This window comes from Pleurodeles waltl, chromosome 3_2 (genome assembly GCF_031143425.1).
Source record: "Pleurodeles waltl isolate 20211129_DDA chromosome 3_2, aPleWal1.hap1.20221129, whole genome shotgun sequence".
Taxonomy (NCBI): Eukaryota; Metazoa; Chordata; class Amphibia; order Caudata; family Salamandridae; genus Pleurodeles; species Pleurodeles waltl.
Genome location: NC_090441.1, coordinates 216,115,408 through 216,127,436, shown reverse-complemented (window position 1 = coordinate 216,127,436; position 12,029 = coordinate 216,115,408). Strand labels below are relative to the sequence as shown.

Here is a 12,029-nt window from a genome sequence, read left to right as displayed (position 1 = left end):
TAAAAATATGTTGACAGCAATAAATATATAAACTGTGTACAGAATGAGGAAAGTGAGGTTTATATTAATCTGTATATATTTTTCGCTTACAGAGCCCAGCAGTAACTTCTAGTAGCTGTAAAATCTGCTGTAATCATGCTCCCCCAGCGCCCCTGCGCACTTTTTTGGGAGACTTCTCCAATATAATACTAGATCTTCCCCATGGTAAAACGCTGATAGGTGGAGACTTCAGCGCGGTCCCTCACCCAGTGCATAACACCTCTGGCCCGCTTCCACTTCCAGACACACTAAGGCTCGTCATCTCTCGGCCTGGCTTGCCGTCCTGGGATTATGTGATGTATGGAGACCCGGCATCCGAGGCGCCAGCAGTTCACGCACACATCAGTGCGCATCACACACAGTCCAGCATTGACCTTCTTTTTATGCTCACCCTGACTGCGTTGGGATTACCCACACTGAGATCCTGCTAAGAGGCATTTCAGATCATGCTCCTCTCCTTTGCATGGGCCCCCGTGGAGCACAGAGCTGACCTATGTGGCGCCTCAACGTGTGGTATCGGCATGTTAAATCTTGAAGCTTCAGGCATATTTTGATATTAATGATGGCTCTGTCACCATGATGGGCACCCTTTGGGCAGCCAGTAAGGTGGTGATATGGGGTCTTGCTAAGGGCTTTATTCGGTCTCGGGAGCAAGCCTTCTTGTCAAGGGTCACCTGTTTGGAGGCCCAAGCCCACTGGCTTGAAAACACGTTGACTGCGCACCCGAGTGAGGATATACCCCATCAGCTCTCTTTGCGGAGGGAGGAAATGTGTCTACAGTTTATGGAGGCAGCCAAATGTCTATGGCGAGCCTCCACAGCCCGAATCTATGGCTGGGGCTATAAGGACAGTAAACTACTTTATTGGCTGATTTCCCACCAGCAACTATCCAGAATTGTCCTTGAGATTGTACTAGGCTGAGCACACTCCCTGAGGTGGCTGGTGCTTTTGCCCACTACTACTAATCACTCTATGAAGTCTCCTTGCAGTTCAACTATGCTTATTCTGCCCAATTTCTTGAGGATGTGTCCCTCCCTCGACTGACTCGGTGTGAGACAAAGATGTTAGACCAACCTATTCCAGCCACAGAGATAGCTTTGGTGATCTCTGCCATTGCTTCTGAAAAGACTCCTGGTACGGATGGCTTTCCTGCTGAGTACTTTGTACTCCGAGATATTCTGAGCCCCTACTTCTGGCCATTTATACTGAGGTGGACCGGTTGGGCTCATTTCCACCTGAGGTGGATGTGGCCACTATTGTGGTTTTTCTGAAAACCCACACTCCCTCCTCGTCTTGTGCCACCTCTTTCTCTCAACAACGGGGAAGTGAAGATTTATGCCACGATTCTGGCAGCCCATCTGACAAAAAGTATTGCAGACTTTAATACGTCCGGCCCAAAGCGGGTTCATGCCGAATTGAGGCACGAGACATTGTATTTGTCGTCTTCACGTAGCCTCGGCCGGCTGTCACCAATTGCCCTCCGACTTAGTTGTTTTTTATTGATTTCGAGAAGGCATTTAACACAGTGGACTGGGGGTATCTGGCACTGGTATTGCAACGGCGGGAGTAGGACCACGCTTCTGTCAATCAATCAATCAGGAATTTGTAAAGCACACTACTCACCGTGAGAGTCTCAAGGCACTGAGGAGGTGGGGGGTGCTGCTGCTGCTCGAACAGCCACGTCTTGAGAAGCCTCAGGTCTGTCGACTGGTCCATGCCTTGTATACAGACCTGACGGCCAGGGTCCAGATCAATGAAACTCTCTTGCACACATTCCCCATTCGCAGGGGTACTCGTCAGGGCTGCCCCTCTCTCTCCTATCCTTTTTGCTTTTGCATTTGAGCTGCTGGCAAAACTGATCAGAAGTGATTTCATCCTTCGTGGGTGGAGCTGGGGCGGGGGACCTGAAGACCGCATAGCTCTCTATGCGGTTGACGTCCTCCTCTGTCTGGCAGAACTTGCTACCAGAGGTCCTCGCTGCTTACAGCTTCTTTGGTGTTTTGAGGCTGCAACTGGTCTCCAAATGAACCCTTCTAAGTCGGTGTTAATGCCTCTTGCACCATCCTGGGACTGTTTTGCCTGGAAAGGGGGTTGTGGCTCTTCGTCGTCTGAGTTTTAAATATCTTGGCATCCTTGAACCTCACACCACTGACTCAGAGGGCTAATGGGGATCTGGTGAGGTGGCAGACCCTCCATCTCAGTGCTCTGGGCCGTAAACCTTATACAAAATGCTGATCCTCCCATGGTTGGTATACATTTACCAGAAGATTCCACTTCCAGGGCCAGGAACCAGGAGCGCGGCGGCAGCGTTCCTCTGCCGTGGCACCAGGCATCTAATAGCATTCCAACACTGTCAGCGGTTGGGTATGGCTCACCTGCATCTTTACTATTTGCCTTCCAACTTCTTGTTATACATGACTGATTTAATGGGGGCTGGTTGGACCCAGCCTATCAGCTTGAGCTTACCCACTTTACGTTTCCCCAGATTCTGGGTCTCCTTTACGGCTCCCTTATTTCTATTAGTATGGCCTTGGTGACCAAAGAGATCTTCCTGGCCTTGCGACATACCTGCTAGACAGAGACCCTGACTCAGCACATTCCTCTCTGGCACAGCGAGACAGCAAACCTGAAAGGCGTTGATAAATGAAACTTGCTAGGTATAGCCCACCTCAGAGATGTATGGGATGGTTCGCACAGGTGTTCCTTTCAAAATCTCCAAATTACAGATCAGGTCTCTCGTACCCAGTTTTACAAATACCTCCAACTTCACCATGCCTTTCACTCACATTTCTCTTATAAAGACTCTCTCTCTTCCAGAGTATAGTCCGCTCATAGCCAAACTTCTCATGGGGACACTGGGGAAAGGGAGTGTTTCCCAAATATATCGAATGTTGGTTACCAACGCCCCTGATGACCTGGCCCACATTAGAGGCCACTGGGAACACTGGCTGGGACCCCACGAGGATGAAGACTGGTGGGATGCTTTGATGGCTCCTAGGACTATAACCATGTGCTCCCGCTTGCACAGGGTACAAACATATTATGTCCTTGGAGATCATATTTCGCCGGCTAAGCTGCATCAGGCAGGGCTCCTTCCGGACTCTGCTTATCCCCGATGTGTTGGCTCCTCCGATGATTTCTATCATATGACTTGGGTATGCCCTCCAATTCAAAGCTTTTGGTCAGCTGTTGTGAGTGAGGTATTCGGTTGGGAAATCCCACTGTCCCCCCTGTTGGTCCTGTTGGGGGTCTTGGATGGCGGAGTGAACATTTTTGGGGACCACCTTGATGCAGGCCAAGAGAGACATTGCAACATGTTGGAAATAGCCTACACCTCCCACCTTTACACAATGGCACTGAGGAGTGGACTTGTGTGCGCTGCAGGAGCGGCTGATCTAGGAGTCCTGGGGTTGTCCCTGTAAGCATAGTAGAATGTGGGGGTGATGGCTGGGGAAAATCCCTTGAGCATCCTTGGGGCTTTGAATCCATTGTTGTCAATGTATTGCTATCTGACTGGTGCATGCAGGGGGGAAATGTATTATGCTTGAGTGAAGATGCAGGATCCGAAACCAAGGCTGAGCACAGCCCATCCTGACAGACTGTGATTGTTCAAGGCTCTGTGTGGGGTGGGCTTGAAATGCGTTGGAGACCTCGCCCTGATGTGATCAACTCTCTCTGTCTGAAGAAAGGGCATGGTGCCCAATTTCTAGCTTTTTACATCAGGATGGGCGTTAAACTGCTCTTGTGATAGTGTGAACAATAAAATGACATTACATATTGGACTGAAAATGTATTTTTAAATTTCTAAAAAAACTTTATATGTTTATATGTAGCAGGATTTCCACTTCTCAGTGACGAAGTGCATTACAGAAAAAAGGACGAGTCAGAAACATTGTCGATGCATTATCCTTGCGAAGAAGAATACAGTCCCAACCCTGGCACAGGTGAGTGGGAGGTGATCAGCATTTACCTTAGACTTCCTGGATCGCGAGAGACGTGTCATCATCTAACTAACCTTTTTAGAAGCTCTTTGTAACTCCATGTATGGCCAGGTGCCGCACAATTACAGAGCCCTTGCATCATTCTATAGGATGTTATCTGCCAATAGGCCCCTTTTGCCTATCCTGTGACAGACGATCTGGACTTCCTCTGTTCTTCCTTTCACTAAGACAACATGACATTATTTGTGTGATTTATAGATGACAACTCTTGTGTCGGACATGATTCTCAACTTTGACGTTGTTTCTTACAGTGGAGCAGAATGTAATATCCATCATCATAAAAGAGGAAGAGGATGAAGCGTGTTCATTGGACCATCAGGATGTTCGGAATAGAGGAAGCAGCTTTAGGTCAACAGGTGAGTGAAGGGCACTTACCTGCTTCAAATGCTTTTATTAACGCACTCCGTTGGCCATCTACCCATTCGTGGCTGACACCATAAGCCCATTCCCTGTTAATGTAACACAGCCAGATCACCCATTAGAAATGTTCTTTACCATAATGTTGACTTGAGAAGTGGAAAGGGAAACATAGGCCATATCTGTCTCCATATATTCTCAGAGGATCGTTATGTATTATTTATCACTTGTATGGATGGGTGTCACCAAAGAACATGACATTAATAGTCTTGATTCCTTCAGTGGAGTATGGGCACAATCAATCAATCAGTCAAATACTTGTATAGCGCAGCCGTAGGGTCTCAAGGCGTGCTGATCATTCAAAGAGTAAACCATTCAAGCCATTTGAGATCTTTTCTGAACTGCTTCAGCGAGGGAGCCTGCCTGAGGTTGAGTGGTTGCGTGTTCCAGGTTCGAGCTGCGAGGTAAGAGAAGGATCCGCCTCCAGCTGTGCTCTTCCTGATTCTGGGGATGGTGGCGAGTGTGAGTTGGGAAGATCGGAGTTGTCTGGTGGGAGTGGAGAGAGTCAGGCAGTGGTTGAGGTAGGCAGGTCCGATGTGCAGTGCGTTGTAGGTGTGTTTCAGTAGCTTGAAGGTGATGTGTTTGTCGACAGGATGTCAGTGGAAGTCTCTAGGGTGGGCGGAGATGTGGCGGGTGATGTTCAGCATGAGTCTGGCTGCTGCGTTCTGTATTCTCTGTAGTCTTGCTTGTAGCTTCTTTGTGATGCCGGCATAGAGTGCGTTGCCGTAGTCGAGTCTGCTGCTTACAAGTGCGTGGGTGACCGACCTTCTTATCCCAGTGGGGATCCACTTGAAGATCTTCTGAAAGAGACGGAGAGTGTGGAAGCATGTGCTCCCGCATGACGATGAGACAGCATTGACTTCATGGGTCATGGATGGCGTGGAGTCCAGGATGATGCCCAGGTTACATGCATGGTTGGTGGGGTGTGGGAGCGTTACCTAGGGCGGTTGGCCTCCAGGAGTTGTCCCAGGCAGAGTGGGTGGAGCCCAGTATAAGGATCTCTGCCTTGTCCGAGTTGAGTTTGAGGCAGCTGCCTTTCATCCAGGAGCCTACTGCTATCATTCCGTTGTGGAAATTGCTCTTGGCTGTTGATGGGCTGTCGATCAGAGAGAGGATCATTTGGGTATCGTTGGAATAGGAGGCGCTATTTAGGCCGTGCTGTCTGACAATTTTAGCGAGCTGAGCCATGTAAATGTGGAAGAGGGTCGGACTTAGTGAGGAGCCCTAGGGTACTCTACAGGAGGTTTATTTGGATGACAAAGTGAATAGTGGGAGTATGACACTTGGGTTTTTCTGGTGAGGAAAGATCAGATCCATTTCAGTGCCTTGCCGTAGATGGCAGCATCGTGGAGTCTGGTGCATTATGCGGAGTGGGAGACTGTGTCGAAAGCGGCAGAGAGGTCGAGGAGGATGAGGGTGGACGTGTCTCCGTAGTCCAGAATGGCACGGATGTCGTCGGTGGCTCCGAGGAGGGCCATTTCAGTGCTGTCGTTGCTCCTGAATCCGGACTGGGAGGGGTGTAGGATGCGATTTGCCTCGAGAACTCCATTAGTTGCATGTTGAAGGTCTTTTCTGTTAGCTTGGCTAGGAAGGGGAGCAGAAATATGGGTCTGTAAATCGTCATCTCCCTTGGGTCAGCAGAGGGTTTCTTTAGTAGCAGGTTGATCTCTGCATGCTTCCAGTGGGATGGGAGGGTGGCGATTTCAATGGAGTGGTTGATAGTCCGGCATAGCTCGGGAGCAATGGTGGCGCTGGCTAGGTTGAAGATGTGATGTGGGAAAGGGGCTGAGGGTGCCCCTGAATGGATGGAGCTCATGAGTTTCCGGGTGTCTTCAGTAGAGATAGGGGTACTATGGTTCAGAGTCAGCTGCAACGTGGGGTTCAAGGTGGTGCTGGTTGGCAGTGGGGGAGGGCTTGGTTCTCAAATCCTTCGTATATGTTCTGGATTTTCTGGTGGGAAAAGGTGGGATTCTGTTCCGGGGTTCGTGAACTCCTTGACTATGGTGAATAGATCCTTTGCTGTTGTGTGTGTTGGTGCTGATGCACTTTTGAATGCCAGCCTTCTTGGAGGCTGTGATGCGCTGATGATGTGCAGTGACTGCATCTTGGTAGGCTGTGTGGTCTGCGGTTGTTTTGCTGTTTCTCCATTTTCATTCCAGTAGTCTGAAGGTGCGTTTTGACTCTTGGAGTTCTGTTGTGAACCAGCTGGTTTTCTCACGGTGCTTGCCTTATCCAGGTGACTGGTTGACACCTTTTCGGTATAAGTCAATAAGGACGCTCAATGAAGGACCACACGCCAATTATAAATACAATTTAGCTTTACTAGAATTGCAGGTAAAATGTAGGCATTTAGCACATTAACAATAGTAGAATAAGAATAGCAATAAAAAGCATCTATTTATTTATATATAAGTACACTACAAGGAGCATCTATGTGTATATATATGCAAAGAGTTCATTGACAGATATAAGTTTTGATTAACTGTATACTAAAATGCATCACACTACGATATTCGCGAAGCAGAATATAAATGAGTTGAATACTTCAGATAAGCTTTGATTTACTGCACACCAAAATGCATGTTTCAATTACTGCAGCAGGCTCTCACTACGATGTTCAGGAGACAAAATATAAACGAACTGAATACTTCAGATAAGCTTTGATTTACTGCACACCAAAATGCATGTTTCAATTACTGCAGCAGGCTCTCACTACGATGTTCAGGAGACAAAATGTAAACGAACTGAATACTTCAGGTTATAAACACAGTGCAAGCATAAATAATCAGTCATAATTATAGAGCAGAGAAACAAAGGCCTTTCATCCCTGCGTGGAAACTTAACTTAGTGCACATGCTGGGAAGCCCTCTACCGCCTGCTTGGACCTCTCTCCCACTCAAGCACCACGAGCAAACAGGGAGGCAGCGCTGGGCCATGGCAGCTTCCACAATTCCATCTGCAAGCTTCCAAATCCCACACTTCAGTGCTTAAATAACTCGAAGCTTGGATTCTATCTCATTCTGGCATTTTCTAGCTATGTTATCAGTACTTGGCTGCTCTGCTCTTCTCCAGCCTTTGTTTTCATTCCATCTTCTCCCTGTACTCTCGTTCTCAAGGTTGAGACGGAGTCTTCTACACAAACAAGCTTGAAAATAATATCATGAACTTTTCCACGATGTTTGGGAGGGGGTTTCAACAGGCATTACGCTCATCTACACTGCTCAAGCTAATTAACCCTTCGCGTTACAATGTCTTCCGCATCTTTCCCTATACTGAACAGTGCTGTTTTCTGAAGGGGTTTTCTGAAGGTGGCTATGGTGTTTGCGCATTCTGTGATCCAGCAGTGAAGGTTGTGTGTCTAGTCGTTAGTGTTTGTGGCATCTACTGGTGGGGAGTGGCTGAGTGTGTCAGCTAGCTGGGCTGCGGTGACCTTGCTCTAGTTTCTACCAGGGAGGCGGGAAAGCGTTGTGGCCTGTGGTGGTCTTTGTGAAAGCGAAATCGACGCATCAGTGGTCAGTCCAGTGGTGTTCGGAGGTGTGAGAGAGGGCGTTGTTCTTTCCTGCCAGGAAGACCGGATCGAGGGTACGACCATCTCTGTCCTGTGTATGGTGGATGTGTGGTACCCTCTCCCTGTGCCCAGAATGAGCATGCAGATTAGGAGCACCAAAGAAGTGTCTTCCTAGTTTGGGGCACTGATTATTAGCACAGACCTGGCCCCATGCAGATGAGTCCTTCAGGACGAATAGGGCCCACGTAGAGTAGATCCCTGGAAGGACTGATCAGCAGATGGTACACACCTGCCTACGCTAGTAAACATGTAATGCATGGTTCTGCACCGTAAGCAGTAACTGCTCATCACAACACCTCCCCACTGTTACTCGTGAGGGGATAATTCTGGGCATTTCTAGTCAAGGACCTAGAACCTGATTTAAAGTATGGCGGATAAATTATTAAGTTAGCAACATAATAAATATACTGTACAGCTCATTACAAGAGCAATATATGCGATGGCACTTGTAATAATGTGGACAGGATATCCTTGAGGTTCGTAATGGAGTAACCATCTACCAGACTGTAAACTAGGCTTTAAGTAATTTTCAAACCTCCGTACAACTAACTTATACATGAAACAATCTGTGGGTAGCTTGAGACACCCTGGAAATTCGATATGGAATGAGAGACCACCAAAAAAAGGCTTTTACAAGCCAGACCAACATCATCAGTTGGCTTCTGTAGTGTTTACGTGGTTAGTGGTTGGAGCACATTATATTACAGAAGGTGCTATCACTGTGGTGGTCTGAGGAGCATGGCTGACATGAAGGGACTTTAAGGACAGCAGAATGAATAATAGGTCCAAGTAAAACAAAGAGGGAGAGATCTATGGCCCTCATTACAACCCTGGCGGTCGGTGCTAAAGCGGCGGTAATAACGCCAACAAGCCGGCATTAAAAAAAAAAATTGGATCACGACCACGGCGGAAACCGCCAACACAGCCAGCCACTTTAACACTCCGTCCGCCACGGCGTTGGCAACAAACACTGCGGCGGTAACCACCAACAGACAGGCGGAAGTCAATGTACCGCCCACCCCATCACAACCCGCCCATCTGCCATCTTTTCCGGGGCGGTACCAACGCCATCAAAAGCACGGCAGAAACAGAACACAGAAGGGAAACCACTCACCTCTGGACACCAGCGAAGAACTAGGACACCATGGAGCCTGAGCTGCAGGTCCTGCCCATGCTGGTCTACCTCCTCATCTACCAGGAGTACTGCACCTAGTACACAGGGGAGGGGGGAGGAAAAAGAGAGTGACACACACGCAACACCCCCACCCTCACCCACAACACCATACACACAAACACATGCATCAACATTACATTTACACCCGTAACCCCCCTGGAAGAAGGCAAGGACAAAAGTAATTGAGTCAAATCAGTGATATTTTAGAAATAGTCAGATAGACGTAATGAATAGAAAAACAGTATTTACAAAAATATACAATATGTACATAAGGCGGTACTTTGTCCATTCAAAATGTCCGTGAGCCATTGGGCCAAACTCATGAGCCAAGCCCACACTTGACTCCTGCCTCAATATGGAGAGAACACTGCAGGGGCATCAGGTCGAAGACACACAGGCACCTCAGGGGGACAGGGAAGGGGGGGCACCTCAGCCGGAAGATGGAATAACGCCACTGCTCCTGGAGGGGGTTCTATGCCCCCAGCAATGTCCTGGGGAGTGCAAGGCCACAGTCTCTCAAGTGGGTGGTGTGCCCACTGCTTGGTCCTAGGGAGTGCAAAGCCACAGTCTCTCAAGTGGATGCATATCTCCACTGGTTCTGGAAGGGTCCTTGTGCCCAGTGTGCTTCATCCTGCCAAGGATAGGGTAAGTGGATGCATATCTCCACTGGTTCTGGAGAGGGCTTTGTGCCCAGTCTGCTTCAACCTGCCAAGGACAGGGTGAGTGGATGCATATCTCCTCTGGTTCTGGAGGGGGCCTTGTGCCCAGTGTGCTTAATCCTGCCATGGATAGGGTAAGTGGATGCATATCTCCACTGGTTCTGGAGGGGGCCTTGTGCCCAGTCTGCTTCATCCTGCCAAGGATAGGGTAAGTGGATGCATATCTCCACTGGTTCTGGAGGGGGCTTTGTGCCCAGTCTGCTTCAACCTGCCAAGGACAGGGTGAGTGGATGCATATCTCCACTGGTTCTGGAGGGGGCCTTGTGCCCTGTGATGCAGCAATTGGGGTGTGGCAGTTCACAGTCCCTCACCTGGGTGTCTGAGGCACGAGATTTGTAGGGACCAGTTTGAATGATAGTCCATGGAGGGAGGGTGGGACTCCATCCTGCGGCGGCTAAGGCTGCAAACTGGTGGTAGTGCCGGTGCTGATGGGGGTGCTGCCAGTGGTGGTGGTAGGCTCCAGCCCTTGTCCTGCAGCCTCGGATGGCTGCCCACTGAGGCTGCTGCTGCTGACAGTAGTGGTGCTTGCAGTGGTGCAAGTGGCGGTGCTTGCGGCGGTGATAGCGGCGGGGCTGCTGGCGGTGCTGCCCGCGGTGCAGGTGGCGGTGCTGGCGGTTGTGCTGGTAGCCACCAGGCCTTCACTTGCAGGCTCCGACGGCTGAAGTGCCTTGCCTGGTGTTTCTTGCCCCTTCCTCACTTTGGCAGATGGTGGTGTGACCTTGGGTCTGGCAGCTGGAGTCTTTGAGGTGGCCTTGCTGGGTGGTTGTGGCTCCTTCCCCTTGCTGGATGCTGTCCCCCTCTTCACCTTGCCAGGTGGTGGAATGGTTTTGTCCTTGGCAGGGGTTGGTGGCACACTGGCTGGGCTGATGGGTGCCCCTTTGAGCCTCTGATAGCTGCAGGAACCACAGCAGACGTCGACTTGGTGGCTGGGTTCTGGACACCCTGTCCCGAGGGGAAGGACAGGGGGAGTGAGGGGTAGAGAAGTGGTCAATGTTTGGCAGGAAAAACGTCTTAGAGACACTGGGGGGGAAGAGGGAGAGGGTTTGGGAGTGGAGGAAGAGGAGTGGTGGTAGGAGGTGACTGTCTGCTGTGTTTGGGTGCAGGTGCATGGGATGGATGCTGTTGTGAGGTGGATGGCTGTTTGGTGTGTGGATGCTTGCGTTTGTGTACTTTGGGAGGAGGGGTCACAGACACAGTGGGAGAGGACACAGGTGACGTGTGCATGGATATGGGGGTGGTGACTGCCAGTGAGGGGTGTGTTGTGATGTGCATGCTGGTTATGGAGGTAGTGGATGAGGATGTAGTGCATGCAGGTGTGAGTGGAGACTCTACTGGGAGGGAGGTGGACGAGGAGGAAGAGGGGGACACAGTGGAGGCAGTGGATGTTGGTGTGTCTGCATGGGGATTGTGTTTGTGTGAGTGCCTGTGAGATGAAGTGTGGTGCTTGTGTTTGCCTGAGCCACTTTTGTGTGTTGATTTGGGTGAATGCTGGTCTAAAGGTGTGCTTGGGATAGGCTAGGGTTGAGGGGATTGGGACTGGGTAGAGGAAGGTGGAGGCCGAGGCTAGAGACGGGGACAAGGGCTGCCATCAGGGAGGAGGCCAGAGCCTGAAATGCTCTCTGTTGGGCCGCCACACCAGAGTGAATGCCCTCCAGGTATGCATTTGTTATTTGCAAATGCCTCTCGACACCCTGGATTGCATTCAGAATGGTTGACTGCCCAACAGTGAGGGATCTCAGGAGGTCAATAGCCTCCTCACTGAGGGCGGCAGGGCTGACTGGGGCAGGGCCTGAGGTGCCTGGGGCGAAGGAGATGCCCACCCTCCTGGGTGAGCTGGCACGGGAAACACACTGAGGGGCTGCTGGGAGGGCAGTGCTGGTAGGGGGTTGGCGGCTGTACCTGTTGTTGGGGTGGGCACAGAAGTGTCTGCCACTGCCAGGGACCTTCCATCAGAGGAGGCGTCACTGTCTGTACTGTTCCCTCCTGTCTCCGTCGTGGTGCTCCCCTCGCCGTCCATCTCACTGGTGCCCTCACCGTTAGTGGATTCGGCCTCCAGGCCCATGTAGGATGCAGCTCCCTCTGTCGCTGGTGCCTCTGCTCCTCCGCCAGAT

General features: G+C 50.3%; 1 protein-coding gene across 4 annotated transcripts in view; it reads left to right on the top strand.

The window, feature by feature from the left end:
- Positions 1–12,029, top strand: part of LOC138286719 (zinc finger protein 25-like) — a 91,285-nt gene that overhangs the window by 41,497 nt on the left and 37,759 nt on the right. For 2 of the 4 annotated variants that reach the window (XM_069227235.1, XM_069227234.1), the window contains exons 5-6: positions 3,876–3,983; positions 4,292–4,396. In XM_069227235.1, the coding sequence (XP_069083336.1) occupies positions 3,876–3,983; positions 4,292–4,396 (213 nt within the window). Of the gene's footprint in view, positions 1–3,872; positions 3,984–4,291; positions 4,397–12,029 lie in introns of all 4 variants that reach the window. The other 2 variants (XM_069227233.1, XM_069227232.1) reach the window with 1 other exon arrangement.